General features: G+C 55.2%; 1 protein-coding gene across 3 annotated transcripts; it reads right to left on the reverse strand.

The window, feature by feature from the left end:
- Positions 1-912: 912 nt before the first annotated feature.
- SLC37A2 (solute carrier family 37 member 2) lies at positions 913-22,808 on the reverse strand. 3 transcript variants are annotated; one of them, XM_036123311.2, is made up of 18 exons: positions 22,422-22,808; positions 11,651-11,732; positions 11,118-11,211; positions 10,908-10,986; positions 9,745-9,880; positions 9,232-9,308; positions 8,177-8,343; positions 7,686-7,729; positions 7,235-7,387; positions 6,827-6,917; positions 5,480-5,542; positions 5,080-5,165; positions 4,525-4,573; positions 4,250-4,323; positions 3,895-3,973; positions 3,655-3,752; positions 3,295-3,359; positions 913-1,473 (listed from the first exon to the last, which is right to left on the reverse strand). In XM_036123311.2, exons 1-18 carry the CDS (start codon positions 22,478-22,480, stop codon positions 1,458-1,460), a joined length of 1,512 nt encoding a protein of 503 aa, XP_035979204.1. In that variant the 5' UTR covers positions 22,481-22,808; the 3' UTR covers positions 913-1,457. The 3 variants fall into 3 exon arrangements, with proteins under 3 accessions (XP_035979204.1, XP_077914930.1, XP_077914931.1); XM_078058804.1 differs by lacking the exon at positions 22,422-22,808 and adding an exon at positions 12,256-13,574; XM_078058805.1 differs by lacking the exons at positions 3,295-3,359; positions 22,422-22,808 and adding an exon at positions 12,256-13,575.
- Between the last annotated feature and the right edge of the window lie 652 nt (positions 22,809-23,460).

Genomic DNA, 23,460 nt, shown 5'->3' on the forward strand with positions numbered 1-23,460 from the left:
GCCGGGCTCGGCAGGCGGGTGCTGGCGCCATCTAGTGGCTTCCCTCCGCCAGCCGCGCCGATGCCTCTGCTCTGAAAGCAGCCTCGGGGAAAGCCGTCTGTAAGGCCAGGCCCTGGAGCACCGGCCCGGGGCGGGGGTGGGGGGGCTGAGGACCTCGAGGTCCCGGACCGTCTCCTGCTTTCAAAGCCCCAGTGAGTGGGTGTCAGGCAGTTGGAGGCTTCCCCGTTTGTCACCGGGGCAGTGTGTGCTGTGTCAGTGTTGCCCTGGCCAACGCCACAGCTGTACCGCCCGCGGGGTCGCGAGCACGGCTCAGGGAACCCGACAACCCGACAAGCCGTGCGGCCGGCCAAGCCCCGACGAGGACGAGCGCGGGCGCGGCGGGCCAAAGGCATCTGTATTGTGCTGACGGGCGGCGTCGGAGGTCCGCGAGCAAAGCCAAGAGCTGGCCGGCGTGCCGCAGTGCGGGAGCCGGGGCGCCGGGAGCGGGACGGCACGAACACGGGCGCGAGGGGGCGGGGGGCCGCAGAGAGCTCGGGCCCCTGCCCGGGTCACACGGGCCTGAACGAACCGGCAGCCTGCCTTCTTGCTAGTCTCATCACCCTGGGCCCTGTGCTCAGGGCGTAAGTCCTTCTTCCGGGCCCACCGTCCACTCCGTTCCCAGAGCAGGGCTCGCGTGCGGGGAGCCCTCGGTCGTCACCGGCACCAGTGGCTTCAGTCAGGCCTGCCCCACTCCCGGCACTGTCCGGACATGTGCTCCTTCCCTGGGGACACAGAGGACTGGGACGATGAGACTGGGGCCAGGGAGGCCCTCACGCTCCGGGGAGGCCCAGCCGCAGGCCCAAGAGCGATACCTCCCTAACGACCCGCCCCTCAGCACCTCCCTTGCCTCTCCCTGGTCCTGGCCCCGGAGGATTCAGCAATAACACTTTAATTGGCTCGGGTCAGGAGTCAGAAAGAGGATCCAGTGCAGGGTAGAAGGGGTTCCAACATGGGGAAATACACGAGAGAACTGGCTCGTGGACAAAGGAAGGAAGCGAGGATGGGCGGCTCTGAAACAGGGTCAGAAATCCATGGACAGGGACAGGCCGATCACTGAGGCTCACTTTCCACATGGGAAGGAGAGACACACCTTTGCCGGGCCTTGGCCCATGTCAGGCCCCTGCCTTCTGTCTTGGAATCTGAACAAGCAACAGTCTGAGCATATCCTTCCCTTACCAAGCTGGAGACACCACTCAGCTCTGATCCCCAACCCTTCTGCTTGCGCTTCCAGAGCTCAGGGCCGTGAGTCCTGCATCCCTCATGCTGGCAGGCCCCTTCCCGCGGAGAACCTCCCAGCCCCTCTGCGGCCCTGTCAGCCGTCTGTGCCCGGTTCCATTGTCTTGCCCCCAGTGGGGGGGCAGGAGGGAGCACTTTGGGCATCAGCTGGGGCCTTCCGTGCTTCTCTTCGAATCAGGACTTCATATCTCTTTATACCTGCAGGAGGGGAGAGAGGCAAGGGAAGAGAAAGTCAGACACAGACAGGTTCATAAGCTCCTGCCCCAGTGGAGGAATAGGCAAGGCAGGTTCGTAGGGTCCCTTACTAATTGCCTCTCATCCCTGGTCTTTGTCATTAGGGCTCCCTTCCTCCCCGTCAGCGGCGAACAGCAAGCCAGGATGATAATGAAAACCTTGCAATGTTCGTGCCACATCTGACAGTCTGACCAAGCGGGATCACAGATCCCATCCCGTCCTCAGCCTCAGATCACCTTGTCGGGTGCTTAGGGTTGAGCACCCCCATGTTATACACACAAACATGTGGCGGCTCAGAGGATATGCCCACGGTCTTATTAATGAAAGTGAGCCAAGAAGTCAGGATCGGCCGGGGATTTCGGGTTCTAGGCCCAGTGCTCCCCCTGCACTAGCAAGTTCCTCCGCTCCCCACACACCGGCCTTCCTCAGAGGCGGCCCAGCTCAGGGTGGCAGGATTCCAGAGAAAAGCAAGCCCCCACACACCTGGGTTCAAATTTAGGCTCTGCTGGAGGCCTTAGGCACATTCCCTGAGTTCTGAGCCTCTGTTCTGTCATCTCTAGATGACAGAACTGACCTCTCACGGTTGCTGAGAGGTAAGAGGCAGCGTCTGAAGGCAGACTCAATTCCAGGCACGGAGCAGATGCTGACTAAATATTCCCCCCCACACACTTCCTGCTGCTTTTCTCCCCCTCCCAGCGTCCCCTCAGGCCGGGCCCAGGAAGGCAGGCGGGGGGCAGCACCAGTCCCCCTGCTCCCTCCTCCAGGGCAGGCATGATAGACGCTGCTCATGCCTCCTGCTCTCAGTGTTGCTGCCCCTGAACCTGGAAGACGCCATCCTTCAGGGGAAGAGCTTCCCCGGATGTTGTGCTGGTCACCATGACCCCAGGGGCTCTTTCCACACATTCGCCATCCAGGACCAGGTCCACGGCTCCGGCCAGCTCCTCATTAGCCAGAACCTCCTGCTCAGAAGGAGAGCCAGAACGGCCAGAGAGAACATTCCCCTCAGCACCAGCACACAGCCCAGCCTCTTGCTGGCTCTGCCTCGGCCACGACCCTATCTGTGCAGCCCCCATACCCACCACCGCTGGGCAACAGACAGAGAACACACCAGGCCAGCCACCGAGGCTTGATTTGAGTTTTATCCCAGAGGCTTTGATTGGTTGTTGCTTTGTTCTGTACACCCCAGGCAGAAGGGCCAGATGATCTTGGCTTCTGAACTTTAGGAGGCACGTAGGGCTCAGAGTCTGAGTTCAGAGGGAAAACGATTTCCCTGGATCCTGCCTCCATCCTAGGGGTACAGCCAAAGCCCTACTGCTCCCCCTAAGGAGAAGAGTCTGCCAAGCTCTGTGGCAGCTCAGGCTCCTTAGGAAACATTTCCCAAGCACCATGCTCAGCTCGGGTGGAGAGTCTTCGGAGCTGGCCCCCAAGGAACAAGAGAAAGTTGGAAAAAATCACACTGGAGGTGAGAGGATTTGCATGCAGGCCCCACTCTAAGGGCACATTAGCCACCAACTTGAAGAAAATACTCACAAAGTCATGGGACTTGAGGAAAATACTACCGCGGGGGGGTTAGGGCCAGACTAGAGCTATGGAGACACATGGGGACAACAGAGGACACATTAGTGGGGCTGGGGGTAGGGGTGCAGGGAGCACCTCCAGGGTCCGGCCTCAGTCCGGGCTGCAGGTGGGCTCAGACTGGGTGCGGAGAAGTGAGCACCGGTTTTCACTCCGTAAGAGGTGAGGTTTGGGAGATGAGGCCACAGCTGTCTGGAGGACTGGACTCACCCTCTGTCTCTGCTCAGGGATGACTTCCAGGCTAGGAGCTCTTTGTACACCAACCGGCAGAGGAGCTGTGTCCGAGGCACAGAGGGAGGGGAGGGCGACATCAGCCTTGACCACACGGTTAGTCCCCAGTGCTAGGTGACTGGGGGTGGGGGGGACTGGCAGGAAGGAAGGTCGTGGGCACACAGTTTCATGTGGCAGGGGGTGACCCACGGGAGGAAAGGGATTCTGAGTGTCGGGCAGCTGATCTCATTGTCCCAGATACCCTCATGGCCAATGCTTTGGACCTCCAAGTTTCCAGCCTGGCAGGACAGGACATTCACCCCCACCAATACCCATCTGTGTACCCCCAAGAACTCATACCAAGCAGGCCAGAATGTCGGCAGAGATGAGCATGTAGAAGACATTGTTCCAGCCTGTGGGGGAAATCAGCCCAGCTAGCAGAGGCCCCAGAGCAGCACCTGCGCAGAACACAACGTCAGAGAAGGGCACCCGACAAGGGGCCCTAAGCTCCCTGCCCACCCGAGGGCGGCATTCCAAGAAGTGTGCCCAAGACAAGGCTCAGGGCTCAGCTGCCAGGGGCCAGAAGCTAGAGTCACAGACCTATGGACCCAGTGCCGTCGATGATGGCCGTGACAGTGGAGAGTGCCTTTGAGTTGCCCTTCAGGCTCTTGTGAGTTCCCTGGGGAGAGAGAACGGGGTGGAGAGGCCAACTGCAGAGGCAGCACCAGGACTGGGAGTGGGACTAACTCGGGGCAAGGCAGCAACTGGGCCTTGGAGTTGAGAGGAAAGGGGAGGGGGGGGCGATGGCGGATTCTGAAGGACTTTGAGGATCTCCTATACCAGGATCTCTGTGCACCAGGGAGGGGGTAGGAATGTGGGGTATTGGACCTGGAGACCCCAGGCCCTGACCAAGCCCCCAGCGTCATGCCCAGCCCCAGGGAGGCAGCCTGCTTACCAGGTCAGCAGAGACCGCAGTGGTGATGAGTGCGTAAGGGCCATTGACCAGGGCCCCACAGACGATCAGCATTACTGAGGCAGTGACAGAGACAGCTGGTTAGGGATGAGGGGGCCACCTCCAGCCCCAGCCCCAAAGCAGGTGAGAGCCCCAGGCGTGAGGCTGAGAGCCTCCACTTCCTTGTGCCTCCCACCAACGCCCCCAAGCTGGCTTCCTGGGGCCCCCAAGGCAACGCTCTTCCTGTATGCTGGCTGGACCTGCGGCCACCCCCTCACCTACGGAGTTGGTAATCCCGTTCTGGCCAATGTAGTTATACAGGAACATCTGAGAGAGGAAAAGGGAGAGGCAGAGTCACACCCAGGCCTCCCCATGGGCTGCCTGCGTTAGACTGGAGCCCAGAAGTCTGGCACACCCTCTCCTGCCAAGGAACCCCACAGGCCACCTTACTCCTTTTCCTTCTCAAACCCAGACCTCTTGGTCTTTAATGTTCCCCGGGATGGGATGGAGGGTCTAAGACGTGGGAAGCTATTGTTTCCTATTTCTCAAAAAGGCTTCTGTCCTATCTAACCTTAATTTTTTATTCTTTCCTGGGCCAGAAAGTTTAGCAGCTGGCCTCCCCCTTCTCCACCAAGACCAAATCCTTGCTAACCCCTTTTCAAAATTCTCGGTCTGAATCTCTTTCCTGTGCCGCCCCAGGCTTCTCCTCCCCCAGCGTGCCCACGGATGCACACGCACACAGAGAGACGGGCGTGCGCATAAACGCCCAGGTGCGCACACATATCAGCAGGTACGTGCGAGCACGCGCGCTTCGCTCCTGAGGTTATACGCACCATGGGGGCGGCCAAGATCAGCATGATGCAGCAGGTGGTGGCCCTGCCGTTGGTGTAGTCCGAGATGAGCCCTGCCATGATGCCACCTGGAACACAACCCAGCTGCTCCAGGTGTGACCATGGCCTCCCGCTAGTGCGGCACCCCAAGCTTTGCCCCCCACCCCACTCGCCCAGGCATGGGCATCCAGAACCAGCAGAGCTTCTCCCTGTGAAGCCCTCCCCGCACCCACTGCTTTATGGGAAGATCAAACGCGAGGGTCAACTTTCTTAGCTGGGCAGGAGCCCTTTTTTCTCTGATGCCACCTACCCAGGTCACGTCACATTGGACCCGTCCCTCCTTCTGCACCCCCACAAGAGAAAGGGGCAATACTGCCCAGGGCAGAATACGGCAGGGCCTCACCCATGATGCCACCAACATCGAAGAGGGTAGACAGGTCCCCGGCCTGTTTGGCACTAAAGTGAGCTGTGGAAAACACAAACATGTGGTCAGACCTGAGGGCTCGGAGCAAACGTCGTGGAGTGCCACGGCCAGAAAAAGCCCTGTGGAGCACCTGACCCAGTCCCACTGCCTCCAGTGTCAGAGGAAGGAGTGCGGACCCATGGGAAGTCATTGGCCAGGGTCACAAGTAACTTTGCAGCAGTCTGAGGCAGGACACCCTTTCTGCCCCTCCACCCCATCCTGTACTTCCTTCTCCCCTTGCAGGTTGGCTCTGACCTCTCAGAAAAGCCTTCCCCTGAAAGCACTGGGGTCTGGTCCGGGAGAACCCTGTCCCACTGGGCCACTTTGGCCCCGGGGGGCACCACTGCTCTTGCTGAGCCGCAGCTCAGCCAGCCCCCTTCGTGCTCTGCTCCTGAGCTCCTGGCCCGCCTCCACCAGGAGCCTCCACACCCATGTGATGTCTCCGCTAATGAACAGAGCCAGGAAGGAGACTCACAGGCAAATGGGGACCTCAGGATTGGATAAAGGAGGGTCCAGAAGCTGGACCTGTAGCCTAATCCTCAAGGTGGACTCACTGTGAAGTCGGCACCACAGCCACAAAACAGAGTCCCAGTGTCCCCAGAGCTGCTCTGGTGCACTCCCTCTAGCTTTAGAGAGGCCCTGTGACAAGGCTGTTGGGCAAGCTATGGGCTGGGATTTGGCCTTGCCACCCTGGGGGGTGGAGGCCCTGGGCCCTGGCAGAGCTCTGAGGGCAGAGGCGGGGAGAGTGGGCCCAGAAGGAGGGTGCTGCCGCTGACCCAGGCACCAGGCATCAATCCCAGGAGGCTCCTGGCAGCCCCTGGGGAGATGAGAGCGGTGTTCACCACCAGGCTTCAGGCAGAGGGGTAGCTCACCAGGCCCTCTTCCTGGGGGTGCGGAAGGCTTGCAAAGGCAAATCTGTCCCTGCACCATCCAGTCCCTGCCATCTACGACGAGCCAAGCAGGTGGAGGTGGGTGCTCCTACACTCAGGGCTGGAGAAGAAGTTAGGAAGGATGACAGAACACAACTTTGGGTTCCTAACCCCCAGCTCTGGTCCAAGGGAAGAAAGGTGTCTGGACTCAGGGTCTATGAGGTGGTGTACAAGGTCTACCTTCCGACTGAAACTAAATAAATAAATAAAGTCTCCCTTTGCCCTAGGAGAGGTTCCGCAGACATCCTGACTATGTTCTGGAGTCATGCGCATCACATGACAGACTTCCTCTCCCCATCAGAGAGGGCCTTGGCCTCCTCTGAGACCCCTTCCCCCCTCTTCTGCCCCTTGCTCTTACCCACATTGAAGATGTAGAGGGGCAGCCAGTAAAGGAAGGTGTAGCTGACCAGCTTGGCAAAGAGCAGGCACAAGGAGAACTCGACCACACCCTGGAGAGCACGACAGAGGGTGTGACGAAAGGCACACAAGACATGCTTGGCCAGGGCTAGCCCCGGGAGTGGCTCGGCAGCCCCGGCATGACCACCACCTACCGCACAAAGCAACCTCAAGTATATCTCCATCTCAGTCAAAGCAATGCTGCGTCAGGACAAGCCTCCCATGCTACCCTCCCCAAGTTGGCTACTCACCCTAAGCACCTCATATAAAGAAATTCTGGAAGCCACAGATCCCCCTGAGCATCCCCCCATCTCCTGACATCCATCAGGGACATCTAGAGAGCCTCTCACTCCCCTCCATTCCTTCTCACCGGGATCCGGAGCGCCCCAAGGAAGCTGATGGCGGCAGGCTGCGCTCTTGGCTCCTTGGAGCACCTGGCCACACTCTCCAGACTGCTCTCCTTGTTAATGCAGGGACCGTTCCCAAGGTCCGCAGGGTTGTCCTGGTTCTCGTCCAGCCCATCCTGGACAGAGAGGAGCCCTGGCTGTGGGCACAGCCAAGTACCACCGCCCACCAGCTGGGGGGATAACCCACGTGAGAGGTAGAGGCTCCCAAGCTGGAGGAGGTACGCGCCCCCTCCGGGACCGAACGAACGTCCTGCCAGGTCCGATCAGGCAATCGGGGAGCCAACCCAAGGGCCTGGCATTGAGCCTGTGAGGTAACTGTGGGCACACGGGCCCCTCCCCCAACTCCCTAGTCCTCTCTGGGACCTGCCCCTGAGGATGGAGTAGCAGGGCAGGGGGCGGGCTGGGGGGCCTCACACTTGTGTGGTGCTGAGGAGTCGTGCAGTCCACATCTTCTGGGTCTGAAAAAAAAACAAACTCCTAAGAAGGTTCTAGGCCCGGTGTCACTAACTGCCTTGCGGACCTTCATTCTCTGGCTCCCAAGTGGCCACACTAGCGGGCTGAGCTGTGTCCCAAGGCCCTCAGGGAATGCGGAAGAGGACAGCGGGGGAGGAGTGTCCTGTCACCCGCCCCATCCCTGGCTCACACTTCAGAACCAGCATTTGCTGAGCACACCATGGGCCAGGCAACCAGGGGCCAAGTGCACAGCTCCCTGGGCGCTTAACCCACCCTAGCAAGTAGAGGCTGTTCTTTCACAGACTCAAGAAAATTGAGGCCCAGAGAGGCTCTTTGTGCCAGGCCACCCACACCGGTAATCCTCGGCTAGAACCAGCTGCCTTCTCCCAGGCCCCAAGAGGAGAAGGGCAGGCTCAGTGCTGAGCCCTGTGGGGAGGGAGGGGGCCACTCACATTCGATGAGAAAGAGGAAGGTGAGGACGCCCATGGCAGCGGTGATGATGCCCGGTACCACAAACGACAGGCCCCACTGCTCGTTCACCCACACGCCAGCGATCAGGGAGCCCAGGATGTTGCCCACGGATGTGTGTGAGTTCCAGATGCCCATGATGAGCCCCCGCCTGGAGGGGAGGGAGGCAGGACAGGGAAGGAAAGGGGAGAAGAGTAAAAGAAAGTCAAAAGAGAAGCACAGGGTTCATCACAACCGCCCTGGCCAAGTGCAAAAAGCTGGCTGCCTCCAGCCCGCAAAGCCCAAAGACAACCAGTCAGGGAGGTGGGGGAGGGCTTGCCTGGTGCCAAGCAAGTGACAGCAAGGCCTGGGGCCCTGCGCCCCTCAGTCAGCAACCGGAGCCAGCTCACAGAGGCCTTCCAGGTGGAGCTCTCCCCACCCCGGGGACATCCAGCCCCCACCCCTCTCCTCCCTCTTGTCCCATGGCTGCTACTCTAACAGCACTTGCTGGTCCTCAACCACGGCCACCCTGCCTCCAGGGGACACGGGCAGTGCCTGGAGATTTTTAACTGTCCCAGCTCTGGGTACCCTACCAGCATCTAGAGGGTAGATGCTGCTAAACGTCCTGCCATGGGTAAGATCGCCCCACAGCAAAGAATGATCTGGCCCCAAATGTCCAATAGGGCTGAGCTGGAGAAACCCTGCTCAAAAGCAACTTTTTTTTCTTTTTACCCAAAAGCCAATCAAGTATAAAATAATAATAATAATAATACAGTTTTATAGGCTTCATTTTTGCCTTCATGCAAAATGGAAATTCGTCGATTATGAGGAGAAAGTGTAACTAAGGTGGCCTGTTTTGTGGACTAAAACCTTATCCATGAGAAAATCAGTAATGCTTTTCAGTTACTAAAACATTTAACTAAACGTGAAAGTCGGCAAGACGGACGCAAGTTTCTAACCTTTCACCCTGAAATCACACTAGGGGCCATGAGTGACCTCCTCACTCCCCACAGCAGCCCTCCTGGGGTACCTCCCGCTCCTCCTCCCTCCCCACACTCACTTTCCCTTCCCGAACCAGTTGCCAACGCAGGTCACCACAGAGGGCCAGCCTGTGGTCTGGACAAGTCCATTACAGATCTGTAGGGAGACTGGACGTAAATGGGACAGGCCTGGGCTATGCCGCAAACTCCCTCTGCCCCCTCCCGGGCTGTGGGGCCCTCCACAGCCCACACTTCGAGCACCCCCTTCACACACACACACACACACACACACACACACACACACAGCCACAGGTGGATTCCTCCTCTGGCCCAAGACCCTTTCCTGCGGAGACCGAGGCTCTTGGGCAAACTTACCGAGCAAACAAATGTGTGATCTGCATGATGGTGAGAAGTGGGAAGAAGGACCCCAAAGCTTAAGAGAGGAGCACTGGGCTGGGAAGGGGTTATTCACCACCCAAATCTGTTATTCACCACCCAAATCTGCCATGACCAGGGGGTGGCTGGGAAGGACTAGGGGCCTCCGCAATCCTTCCCATGACGGAGCAGAGGTCTGAGTGCAAGACCTCTCGTACCTGGATGAGCACAAAGTACCAGAGCATGTGGATGTTCCAGAAATATCCTAGGCCAAAGAGCGAGGTGAAAAGGCCACTGAGCAGCATTCCAGCTGAAAGGTAGTAACGGAGGGGGAGCCGCTCCCCAAAAATCCCGCTGGAGAAGAGAGTTGGACCTGTGGTTAATCACCAGCTGCGCTCCTCAGCTCGGCCACCTGCTTCCTCCCCGACCACACCACTGAGCCAGCCCTGGCCCCGGGGACCACCGATGACCCCTGTGCTGTCTGCCACCTGTCGGGGGGGGCCCTTGGGTCCCCACTCACTGGACTTCCCTGCCTTAGTTGCCACTGATGAACATGCTCCTTGAAATGTTCTCTCCTTGGCCTCCTCACCCCCCTGCCCTTGGCTGACCGCTCCTTCTCACTGACTTTCCCTGGGGCGCAGTCCCTTGCATCAATTCTATGGCTTCAACTACCACCTACATGTTACATAGCTCCAACCCGGCATCTTCCCCCCTGATCTCTCCCCCTGCGGGATCACACCCAGATGCCTTCTTGGATGCCCCCCAAACACATGCAGCTCAGCACTCTAAGACTGAACTCTCCCTCCTCCTTCCCCACTCGGTCCCTTGGCGTGCGCCCCTCGGCTGAGTGAGTGTGGCACCGCCATCCTCTGTCCCTGAGCCACCACACTGGTGTGGAAGCAGCTGTTGATGACTTGGGCACTTCCGCTAGGCTTCCGTGAGCCGTTGGAAGGAAGTACCCTACCTTCTTCACCTTTGGTTCCTGGCAAGAGACAGCAGGCTTGCTGCGTCAAAGCCATGTTTGCTGGGCTAATTTAGGCCCAGGAGAGAATGGGGCTTTTCCTAGCCATGTCTGTGTCCAGGGCCACCCATGAAGGATCCCAGTTCAGAAAAAAAACCATACTCCAGTCATACCACGGCCACTGCCATCTGAGAGAATAACCTCAAAGGGAGCATCCAGGGAAAGTCTTTCCAGGAAAAGAAGCTACTAAAAACGGGATCTGCCAGGTGAAGGAGTAGGCCGGGTGACCGTGGGAAAGAAAGGAGAATGGCCAGGGGCTGGTGGTGTGTGCCCACGTCTTGGCCTCCTATCCGCCTGGGGGAGCCATCAGCTCTGGACCCCCCCACTCTGGGACAGTCGCAGGCTCAGCCCGTCCCTTACCTGATGAACATGCCGATGGCGTAGGCCACAAGGAAGGCATTGTCCACGGCCCCCAGTAACTCCTTGTAGTTGTTCTTATCTGACAACAGATGGGAGAGACAGAGAGCTGGCGCTTGGCTGCCCCCGCAAGAAGCCCTTTCTGGCCCCGGACAACCTCTTCCGGGGGCGGGAAGATGGCCAGTGGGGAAGAGCATCTTGCGCCGTTCCTACCAAATGGAGCCCAGTCACACCACGTCGTGTCGTTGAGGCTGTAGCTGTCGTTGATGGGCTTGACCAGCTCCGAGCAGTTCTGGTGCAGACGGCTCTGAAGAGGCAAGAGGGTGCACAGGTCAGGGGTCACCTCCCAGAGCCAGAGCCCACTCAGCCCAGAGACGAGCAGACAGTCTCCGTCCCCAGCCACACCAGCACCACCCCGCTCCTTCCTCTGGCATCTCCCCCTGCAGGAACTGGATACGGGGCAAGTGGCCGCGTCAGACCCTCGGTGAAGGCCAAGGAGAGTCTGAGCAGAGCCCGTAGGGCCCAGGGTCCCTGCCCTCCGGTTCCACCCACACCCAGCAACACTGCTGTCAAAAGGAGCACCCAGGGAAAGCTCTCTAGGAAGAACAACTACTAAAGTCGGCCATGTGAAGACGTTGTCTCCGTGACTACGGTTAGGGATTAAGTTCCAGACCATTCTACTAGAGTTTATTTCTGGGGGGGCCCAGCATCTCCTGCATTCTTCCTTACCGCCAGGCCAGCCTCACCTTGACGACACTGATGGGCTTCCTGGACATGTGATAACAGGTATAGATGAAGAAGGTCAGCAGCAGGATGAAGCCTCGGAACCTGCAAGGAGCGGCAGCTGTCTGGGTTAGCGGGAAGTGGGCCTCAGCTGGAAGCTCAGGCGAAGTATCCCACGGGGCCCTCTCTGGCAACCCCAGGGCCTCAGCACCACCGACGCTCCAGCTCAGGGTCCCCACCAGACACAAGTTCCTTGGGACAGAGGCCAAGGGGAGGGTGGGAACAGATGCCCAGAGGCCAGGGTGCAGAGAGCCCTATCTCTCTGGTCCCCAACACCTAAGGCCTTCCAGCAGAGCTGGCCCAGCACCAGCCCCCTAGACAACACAAATTATGCCCGCCCTCTGTCCCCCCGACCGCTCTTGTCACCTCCCATCACCTTTACTGTCCTATGACCTCACGAAAGTCAGGACACCCCTGTGTGTGCCTACGTATACTGCTGAGACAGGGTAGCAGCCAAGTAGAATTGTTTTTAAACTTCCAGAAATGGTGGGAGCAGGTGGGAGGCTGCCATGGCGGACGGGTCTGTCTCTAGAGGGAGCGCACTACTCCTCTGAAGCCTTGAACACACCCGGTAGAGCAGCGGCTGCAGCCGAGGGCGGAGCAGAGCCCAGACAGCGCTGGGAATGTAGCAACGGTGGAAAAGCCCATGCCAGAATCCACATCCTCGTCCCCAGGCCCAGTCTGGTCCATCCCACTGGACAGAAGGATCATTCTTTCCATCTGTGGCTCACACATCACATGTGCCCTCTCCCTCCCCCACTTCTCATCCCAAGGACCGGTCTGGGATGGAAAGAACAGTTCAGCGAGGCCCACTCAAGTGTCTACCCCATGCCCGGCCCCTGCCCTTCTCCGAGGATCTGGGGGGTGGGGCTCGATGTCCTCCTGAGTCAGTGTCTGCTTCCCCAGCAGAGCATCAGCTGAGCTGAGTCAGCAGCCAGCAGCCAGGAAGTACATGGAAAACAGACCTCAGAATGGACCCACAACCCAGGAGAAAGGGGGAGGCATTAGGAAAGATCCAGAGCCTTGGGTTATTCCAGATCTCATAGAGAAGGATGGGGAAGGGTAGGAGGGGCCCTGAAGCCCTTTCTATCCCTCAGCTCCATGAACCTAAGGGACAGGCATGGGAGCTCACTCTGCCCTCTTTAGGGATCTGCCTCCAAACCCCAAACTCACTTCCCCCAAATGTGCCATGAAGGTTACCGCTTGTGAAATACAGGGGGATTTCAGAAGAGCCTGGATTTAGGTTGGGCTCCCAGGCTGCTTCTTCCTTCACCCTGGACTTGAGCCTCCTACCTGGGTTCTCTGACTCCCTTCTCTCCGCAACCAGCGGTCTAACCCCGTTCCCAGCCACCCTGCTCCTCCCACATGCACTCCCCACCTCCATTCCATTGCTGAGCCTGCAGTGGGATGGAGCAGAGACTCTGGCCTGCTATGGCCTGCCCAGATGCTCCCTGGAGAGCAGATAAGGAGGATCAGCAGGGGCCCACACTAATATCCTGACCTGTGAGATTCCAGCCCTGCCCTCCTCCAAGGGCCCGGCCTGCCCTTTCCCCCAGCTCTGACCCCAACCTCCAGTAGAAAACCTGACACCCAAGAGAGCAGAAGAGTCATGATTCTGGGGGGAGTGGGGTGTAGGGGGGGCAGGAGGTCCTCAAACATGTCAGGCCTGGCATCAGTGCGCTCACGGACTTCCCCCCTGGACTCCAGAGAGGCTCAGGGAGGAGCTCAGAGTCCCATGGCTCGCTGGGCAGAGCATCCTCGGAGCCAGGCCTCCTGTTGGTCCAATCCACTTCCCATTCTGCAGTCCTCTTTCCATTCCATTCCACCTCGGCAGCTATTCCGAGAAGGCGGCCAAGGCGGCCACCGTTCAAAGGGGCCTGGGGCCACTGATCGGGTGGAAGGCTGAGCCAAGCTGATCAAGGGCTGCCAGACTCAGAGTCTCTCACAGGAAAGACAGCTGAGGGGCTCCTGGGCGTGTGGAACCACAGGTTTCACTTCCCTTCTCATGAGCCCTTTCTTCAGAATCAAGAGGCCCCAGGAAGGGAGAAGGGACCATCTACACAGCGGGCCCCGGGGGGCTGTGAGGGGAGGCATGGCTGCCGGGGTGCTGGGCCAGGCTGGGCTGGCAGGCCAGGGACGATGAGGCCCCCTGACGGTTCCAGGTGAGGCCGGCTGCCCCGTGACCCTCTAAATCTTTGTTAGCAGAAAGTGGCACTTCTTAGAGTCCTCCCCTCCCCCAGCCCAAACTGGTTACTCAGTAACCAAGTTAGGTAGAGAGGCGAACTAGCTATCTCTTAACTGCTAGCAGGCCGTCCAGACTTGGCACTGGGACTTCTTCTGAGGTAAGGACAAGGATCAATGTGTCCCAAAGCAGCAACAGGTTAAAAACAAACAAAAACCCCTCAGGACCTACTACGGCCGCCAGCACAACAACCCAAAACCACAAGAAGCAGCACAGGAGAGGGGCTTTGGCCTGAGGAGGTGGTGGAGAGCAGCCCCCGTGCCCCTGCCCCGGCAGCTACCCAGTCAGCCCCAGGGCCTGCTTCCTTGCTTTGCAGCCGCATTGCGACCCTCCCCACCCCCGGTCAGGCCAGTGGGGACTTAAGCGCCCTCATCAGCCATCCCCTACGTCCCCGGGCCTCAATCAGGGGCTGCTGGTAGATGCCTAGGCTGCTCAGGTAGCCAGGTGACAGACTGGCTGTGGCTGTAGGTGAGCTGGGCGCTTGCCCTGAGGAAATGGGACTTGGTGGCCTGTCCTTGGACGTGCCTATTCTGGGACCCCGCAGATTGTAAAGGATAGAGGCTGGGAACAGTAAGAACCAGGCCAATGGCGAGAGTGCCACCACCCCACCCCCTCCCAAATCCTCCACTGCCCCTGGGAGACACCCCGGTCGGGGAGAGGCCCGCCTGGAACGGACGCCACAGGGCTGAGCCTGGAGCCAGGCCTTCAGCATCAGGATGGGGCAGGCGCAGGCCGCGTCTGGGAGGGCCCAAAGCCCTCCTGGGGCAGAAAGTCAGCCCAAGCAATCCTCTACTTGTTCCTGTTCCTCCAGCTGGGACTCAGGAGCTTGCTCAGAGAGATCAGCTTGACTCAGAGCTTGGTCCCAAGATCCTTTCCAGCAAAGGGAGTGATTGGCCGGTAGGCACAAGAAGCCCAGGACTTTATAGGAGAAATGAGTAGAGAAGATCATGATCACTTTTAGGAAAGAGGAGAGCTTGGAGAAGGAAGCTCTGTAAGGGAACCCTGAGTACTCAGACAGAATGGAAAGACATGACTTTCAGCTACAGCGTGATGTTTTGTTTAGGCAATTGGAAACCTAAGAGTTGGAAGGGTTTGGAAGGGGTGGTCGACGCTATGCAAACAGCACAGATGGAGATGCGCTGAGGATGGCAGAGTCTCTCTGAGACTCCTCTCGAGAGCCTCGCGAGGCCTAGCCCCATGCCTCGCCCTCATGCACCCCTGCCCCTTAGCGTGAAGGATCCGGGGTACGAGGCATGAGCCGGGGGCCCAGAGGACAGCAGCTGCACTGCCCCCCTCCCCCAACACACACACCAACTCAGGGACAGTCACGTGGGGGATCGTGGCCTTCAGAGACTCTGCCCCTCGTGTCTGACCTCCATCCTGTTGTTACTTTGGGGTGGTTCCACTCCGACCTCAGCACTCAGTCACTACAGTTTGAATGGAAGAAGTAAGGCCTTGGCCAACCACATCGACCATTCCGGACCCACCCCGGGCCCTAAGTCAGATACCCTCCGCAAAGCCAAAGGATGTCTGAGTCTGCTCTGCAAGAAGGGAAAGAGGAAACGGCAGGGAGGAAGAGGAAGCAGAAGGCGGCTGGGGCGAGGGCAGCAATCATGAGGGCGGGGGAGGGGACACCACAGGGTCATGTGCTCTGTGACCAGCTCTGACACTGGGGGGTGGGGGCAGGGACAATAACGTGTCCCCCAGTTTCTCCTCCCGGATCTCCAGTCCTTTCCAGAGCAGCCCCTCACGGCCACAGCTCATGGTAAGGAGCCCTTTCTGTGGCCCTTACCAAGCACTTCTTCGCAGTTACCAGGAAAGCCAGACAACACAAAGCTACTCAGGCGGCATCGGGGGCCCCAGCAGAACAGGGAAAAGAACGTCAGACTGAGACCAAAAGAGGCTGAATCCTGCCGCTGACCGTGGCCTTGCACAAGTTGTTGAACTCTCTGAGCCTCAGTTTGATGTTCTTTTAAATAAAGAAAGAATAAATAAATAATCAGGTCCTGCACGCAAGAGTGTGAGAGGGTTGAGTGAGATGGAGCAGGTAAGGAAGCATCGGGCGAACGGCAGGGTCTGGGGCTGCATTCGAAGGTCTTCTGTGTCTGCTGAGGGTGGGCGCTCGGATCTGGCAGTGGGAGCCTTTGGCAAACTCTGGAACAAGAGCCATTTGTTCTGGTGGCAGCCAGCTGGCAGCCTTGGCCTTTCCAGCTCACAGGGGAAGATTAGGGCATGGGGAACAAACAGTGATGTGGGAGGTCACAGCCCCTGCCTTCCTGCCTGCCCAAAGCCTTCCTCCCCCCCGGATTCCTGCTCATCCAGCTAGTCCCTCCTCCCACAGGCTCCTCTCCTCCTTGTCCTGAGCGCCTCTCCCTCACAGGGCCCCAGGAAACGGCCCCAGCCCCGTAAGCACCGGCCACAGTCATCTCTGGCCAGGGGCCCATGTTCCCAGCTGCCCCCAGACGTGCCCACGCAGACGCGAGGCCAGAAGGCGGGCACCGGCCTGGGCCCAGGCTGGGGGCACTCTCAGGCCATGAAGGAGCTCCCCACCCCATCCCGACACAGAGGAGGAGGGGCAGGACAAACACCTGCCTGGGCAGAAACCTCTGGGGCTCTGACTTTCGTTCGCACACTCCCAGCCGCCTGTCTCTCTCAGGCTGGTCTCCAGGGACCGCTCCTTCCGCACCCTGGGCCCCTGCCAGCTGCAGCTACATGGTGTTGGTCCCCAGCAGAGCGGAGCCACCGAGCTAAGGCGGCGTTTTCCTCCTCTCGAGGTTGGATCCATCCCTCCGTCCACGGAAATGCACAAGCGCTTAGTGGTGACCAAGGACTGACTAAGCTAGGCACTGGGCCAAGTGCGTCCCACAGCTTCTCATTTAATTTCACCATAACCCTGTGGTGTAGGCACACCGTCACTTCCATCTGAAGCCTCAAAGGGATCGAGGGACTTGTGTGAGGCCAGCCGGCCCCGTGATCTCTCCCCTCCCACACTCTAAGCAGGAGGAGAGCAGCAAGACCCCCGGGCCTGGGAGTCGGACTAACCTGGATGCAAATTCCGGCTCAGCCATGTACTAACCAGGCGGGGCTGGACAAGCTACGAAACTTCTCTGTGCCTCATTACACCCATATGTGAGGCAGGGAAACAAATCATGACTAATCCACGATGTCTGCCACAGAGTAGTAGAAACAGCGAGGAGAAGGATAGTCAATAATTCAGGTCTAGTCAGTGCTTAGTATGAGCCTGGCCCTGGTCGAAGTACTTTACACGTTGTACCTCACGTAAGGCTCACACAGTCTGGTGAGGTAGGCATCCCTAGTATCCCCCGCTCGCCACACAAGGAATCCAGCCTCCGGTGTCCTAGCCCAGGAAGGTCTAGCTAGATCTGCTTTCTTCAATTCTGCTTAAATGCCCTCCTTGGGGACACGTGGAAGCAGTAAGTTTGAGAAGAGATTGATCCTTAGTTCCAAGAAGGTAGGACCAGGTCTTAATCATTACTACGAGCCCCAGAGTTCAAAATAATAACGTGCCTACGGTAGGCACCACATTAAATGTTTAGTGTTTGATAGGAGTCCAGACCTACACCCAGCAGGAAAGAAGGAAAAGGACACTTACTGAGGGCCCTTCATCAGCCACGGGAAGTCAAGAATGTTCTCATATCGTGTTTATCCTCCAGAACCCACCTAATTTTCACCGATGGGGAAACCGAAGCTTAGAGAAGTTAACTGCACAAGGCATACAGTGGTGAGAGGGTTTCAATCCAGATCTGTCTTAAATCTGGGAGATGTTGGAGAATACAGTACATAATTGGAGTGATACTTTAAAAAGTGTGCGTCAGGGGCGCCTGGGTGGCTCAGTCGTTAAGCGTCTGCCTTCGGCTCAGGTCATGATCCCGGGGTCCTGGGATCGAGCCCCGCATCGGGCTCCCTGCTCTGCTTCTCCCTGTCCTGCTCCCCCTGCTTGTGTTCCCTCTCTGGCTGTCTCTCTCTCTCTGTCAAATAAATAAAATCTTTAAAAAAGAAAAAAGTGTGCGTCATCCTTTAAATGACGTGTGTGGTTGTGGAAAGCTGTGTCAGGTGTATCCATGAGCTCTTCTAAAATGCTGGTATGGGACAGGCTGTTTCTAATTACCTACCCTCCCCAACCCTATTTTCTCTAAAAGAGAAGTTACTCTGGTTAAAGGGTACAATTAATATATATGAATGAAACTCTATTAGGAATAATAGTGGCAGACACGTACAATTTGGCATACACAGTGATGAGATTTTTTTTTTTTTATTAAGAAGAGAAAAAGAGAAGTTTTATCCTAAAGTAAAATGACTGGTCATTCCAGAATAAGAAAGAGGACAATAAAGGACAAAACCTGAATGGATAAATTTATAAAAGGCTTGTGAAAAGAGAATTTGATTTGCTTTGGATGATAGTATGTGCAAATAATGAATCTGAAAATAAATAATTATGTTAAAGTTTTGTCCAAATCTGGTTCAGTTTTCATTTATTCATATTATTTTCAAAAAGAGGCCGTGGTTCCTTTAGTACCAAATATATCGATGTGAGAGTAGAGTTTGGTTTTCTCTCTGTAAAAGTGACAAAATTTTCTTGAATGTTGGTTATTGGTCTGCTCCTAAAGAGAGGTTGTAAAATGTTATTCTTTTACCTCGTGGGTAATCTGCCTAGATCGCAAAAATCTGGTGTCTTACAGAAAAATTTTCCATACTTTTTAAAACAAACATTTTTAGGAAACAGCTAAGTTTCTTTACAATGTTACCTTCCATGTTTATTTTTTACTGAACTATCGTCACTTTCAAATGGGTAGACAAGAACAGTTTCTTAGGCACGCATGATAAGCATTCAAATGTCCTAATAACTTTTGAATTTTTGCCTTCCCAAAATCAAGTCCTAAACTTAGCAAAATAAAATATAACTTTCTGGACATCTTTTATACCTAGAATTATCAATGAGATGTCCAAGAGCACCCCTGGAAAATTTGTTTTTTCACTTTTTAAAAAGAGAGGTGCTGCAAATAATTAGTTTTATTTGATATGTTGCTATTGACCAACTGCATGGAAATAATTGTGAAATCAGAAGAGACACTCAGCCTCGTCTAGGTTAAATTTCTAAAGGTAAAATGTTATTATTTATATAAATATTTCACAAATTGTATGCTACATGAGCAGTTCCTCCAGATTTCTCAGTGCCCTCCGGGTCCATGATCTGCTCCCGTGAATCAGCGCCCCGGCGGTGCTCTGTCTGATGATAACAATACAGGGCGACCAGTCACGATTTCAGTTCTGATTTAAAATGTTACCTGGGCTGCAACCTTACTTCTTTAATTTGAATCGAACACCTTCTAGGTCAGTGGTTTTCAACTCGCGATGTACATCAGATTTCCTAGGGAGTTTTATTAAAATACAGAGGTGTAGGGGCACCTGGCTGGCTCAGTAGGAAGAGTGTGTGACTCTTGATCTCGAGGTCGGGAGTTTGAGCCCCACGCTGGGTGTGGAGGTTACTTAAATACATAAAATACACATGTGTAGGACATACTCCAGACTTACTGAATCTCCTGAGTTGATATTCTTGGTATATCCTTGGTATATTATATAAATTATATCTCAGGATTTTTAAATATCTCAAGATTTTTTTCTCCTTACAAATTGTGTTCATCCATTTTTATAAATCAAGATGTAATGTTCACCATCTTCTTTGCATTTACCTTACTATGTTTGTAGACGTTGTCTAGATTTTTAATTGGCTCGATTTCGTTTTGCATAGCTCAGGAACAACCACATTTCCTGGTTAGCCACATTATTCTTGTCATGAATTCTCATCAGGTTGTTCACTTTGGAAAAGTATCTCTGTCACTTACAGTTTTTTCATTCTGATGCTTCCTAAAGGCTCTGCAATCAGCTATAGACCAAAGGTTTTATCTTTACCAATCGAGAACTATCTCAGAAAAGCACTGTACCAGGCATTCAGTCTTGGGGACAGGCTTCCCATGGCATTGCTTACACATCTTTAAGAACATACCAGTGCATTGAGTCAGGATTTCCAGAACTCTAGTGAAGAAGCAGACAGATTTATGAGATTGCTAACCCAAGATTCAGGGGAATAAGAATCACATAGGCCTAAGTGAACTGATGAGGGATGGCTGTCATTTATGTTTGGAGTATTGTTGATATTATAGTGTTTGATTTTCTGGAAAGAAGGAAGCCCTTTCCGTTTCTTCTTCAGCAGTGAATAATCCATAAGGATTTAGTAGACTCTGTTTTTGTAAACTAAAACGAAACACTTAACAAATATCTTATTCTCCCTACCAGACAGCCCCACCCTCCAAATTCAGAAACTTCTGTTGAGTCTTCCCGCTTTTCATAACAATATGGTTATTAGTAAAAGTTCAATAAGAAACTGTCCTTTTGTTGTTGTTTTTGAAGTAGGCTCCATGCCCAGTGTGGAGCCCAGTGTGGGGCTCCAACTCACGTCCCTGAGATCAAGACCTGAGCCGAAATCAAGAGTCAGATGCTCAACCGACTAAGCCACCCAGGTGCCCTGTCCTTTTTTTTTTTTTTTAACACGGATGTAATTAGAAAAATTGATTATATAACCAAGGCCTTATGTGGAATGTCATATTTGACAATGATGATCCTTTAATCAGATATAGCCAGCCCCTTTTAAGGAACTAAGGTGACTGCGTGGAGCCAATACTAATAAAACCCTCCCAAGAAAACTGGCTCACTGTGCTCCCTTATAGGCAAATAGGAAGGTCATTCCCCAACAGGCCCAGGATAATTAGGATATTTGGGGGACTTCAAGAAAAGAGGAATTTGCCCACATTTATAGGTACAGCAGTAAACCTAGTGTGAAAACCAGTGTCGTGGCTTCCTAATCTCAAAACAGTAAATAATAAATAATAAATAATAATAAATAAAGGCTTTTAAAAGTCCAATCTAAGATTTCTTATGAAAACTTCCAGCAAAGCAACTCAGCAAGGCCTATACTGTAGATTAACACTCTTGCTGTACCTATATACAGAATCAGATCAAATCTAATGAGACCGGCCTTATTTTGTGATCAAGAATAATCTTTGCAACTATTTTTGATCAAAGCAGGGGAGACTTCAGGAAAAAAAATGTTTCCCTGGGAAACTGTGCATTGTCTAGAGGACACCCCTCCAGTTATCAGATTTTAGCCTTTCCTTGACTTTGGGCTTTTATAATTCTTTGAAGTGGTAGGTAACTGGTAAGTCATACAAACTATGTGTATGAAATGACAGTCTCAAGTTAATAGTCTTTCCTCCCAACCTGTGGAAAAACCAGTTTTGTCTCAATATTCCTGATTTACAAAGGGGCAAGTTCTTCAGATTCTTTTTTAATTGTGGTAAAATATACATAACAGAAAATTTACCATTTTGAAGTGGCATGAAGTACCTTTGCATTGTCGTGCAACCATCCCCACCATCCATCCCCAGAACTTTCCATCTTCCCAAGCTGAAACCCCGTGCCCATTAAAAAGTAACTCCCTCTTCACCCCTTCCTGGACTTTTTAACTGATCATAACATTTTCTGCCTCTCTCATTATAAGTAAAATAAAATCTTTAACACATGTTCGTTTTTATATCCTATCAGAGTCATGATTTCATCTTTTAATGAAAAATATTTTAACAGGCCTAAACTCAAGAAGCATCAAATAAGTAATGTAAATGAGTGAAGAAGGCTGGAAGCGAGTGAGGGCGGTCACCAATTGGCAAGCACTGTGGGTGATCAACCATCCCAATTTGCCCAGGACGGAGGGGGTTGGGTATGTAGGATTTTCTGTCTTAAAACCAATAAGTTGGTCATCTTAAGAGCACCCACCCTATCTAAAGGTGATCCTCAACCCCTAGTAATATAATTTGGGAATTTAGGCCTGGTGTTGCTAAACTGTTTTTCAAGAGAAGCCAGGGATCTGGCTATTTACGTTAAATTTTACAATTTGTAAATGATGGCAACTAACACAATGTTCAAAAAACACTGTGTAGACCAAGCAAACTGCTCCAGTGTGTGGCCTGTGATGGAGAGGGAGCTGAAAGCCCTCCACCGCACCGCACAGCCCAGCGTGGTCAGGAGGAAGGCTACTGCAGAAGCCCGGGCACTCCTTGGTGGGGGGACGGTTCAGCCCACGAGCAGCTGCGGCTCTGATCTGAGAGGTATGGCCCTCGGGGCCCCGGACCCCCTCTAGGTGACGTCCCAGGACCCCTGAGTTCTGGCCTCTGTCTTATCCAAGGAGTAGGAGGGAACAAAAGGGACACTCCGCCACCCCACCGGCCCCTGGGCTCCGTTGCCCAGCATGCAAGCCCAGGTTCGGTGGGGCGCGTGAGGCGGCCTGTCCAGCGGCACCCGGCTCGTCCCCCCCCCGCCCCTGCCCGGCCGCCGGCGCTCTCTGCCCCCGGCGCTCCGGGGCCCGGGGGGAGCTGCTCCGGAGCCCCGCGCGCCTCCCTCCCCCCCCCAGCCCCGCTCACCAGCTGTCCCTGGAGAAGGTGCGCAGGAAGCAAACACCCGGAGCCAAGGAAGACCGCATCGTGCCCGGCCGGTATGCGAAGCGGAGAGGGTGGCCGACGGAGGGCGCGGAGCCGGGCGCGTGTCCCTCGCTGGCAGTCTGCCGGGTTTAAATGCCCCGCGGCCCGGCCCGCCCCGGCTCGACGGCCAGTCGCCCGGAGCCCCCGCCCCCTTGCACCTGAAGGCCCTCAGGGTCGGACCCGTCGCAAACCGACCCGCCAACCTCTGGCACCTGCATTTTCTTGGGCTCGGCCTCCCCGCTACGGACTGGCGGCCCTCGGAGCTTCTAAGGGCTCCTCCTGCTTTGCACTTTTGCTCACTTCCCGCCTGGGTACCGAAAGCTGCGAGCCCAGACTATCAGCTCTCTGCGACCTTCCGTCGGCCCCGCAGCTGGTTCCTGCAGCGCCCCTCTGTCCCGAGAAGGAGTGGCTCCTGGTACACACACCGGGAAACTGAGGCACGCGGGGGGGGGGGCAGTACTGACATGACACCTGGTGGTCCCGCCATTACACTGATCTGAGGGTAGGTGCACCCTCAGAGCACAGGAGGTTTTTCAGGGCATTACAGTATTGACCCAAACATATCTCTCAGGCCCACCTGCGGCTTCCTGTCCCAATCCGATTCCAGGCTATGTATTGAGCCAGACAGGACTCTACCATTCCGCCTCCCCAGGGAGACTGGCCCCCCATCTACTCTTGCGGGACAATCTTACAGCCAATCCCTGCTCTCCCTTCTGGAGGCGAGCAGCCAGGCAGCAGGGAAGGAGCACAGAAGTCTGTGCCCTTAAAAGTATTCCTCAGGCTTCGAGCCTGAAGACTTCCAGGGTGTTTCCCCCTATAAAAAGAAGATATTGTGAGATCTTTGGATATGAACCCAAGGATGAACTAGACAGGGCTAGACAAGAAGCATTCACCTGGAGAATAAAGTTGTGAATAGAACATAAAATAGGAACGTGCCTGTGCAAATTGGTTTCAGCCCTACCACCACCCTGCCCCTAACTCC

This window comes from Halichoerus grypus, chromosome 11 (genome assembly GCF_964656455.1).
Source record: "Halichoerus grypus chromosome 11, mHalGry1.hap1.1, whole genome shotgun sequence".
Lineage (NCBI taxonomy): Eukaryota > Metazoa > Chordata > Mammalia > Carnivora > Phocidae > Halichoerus > Halichoerus grypus.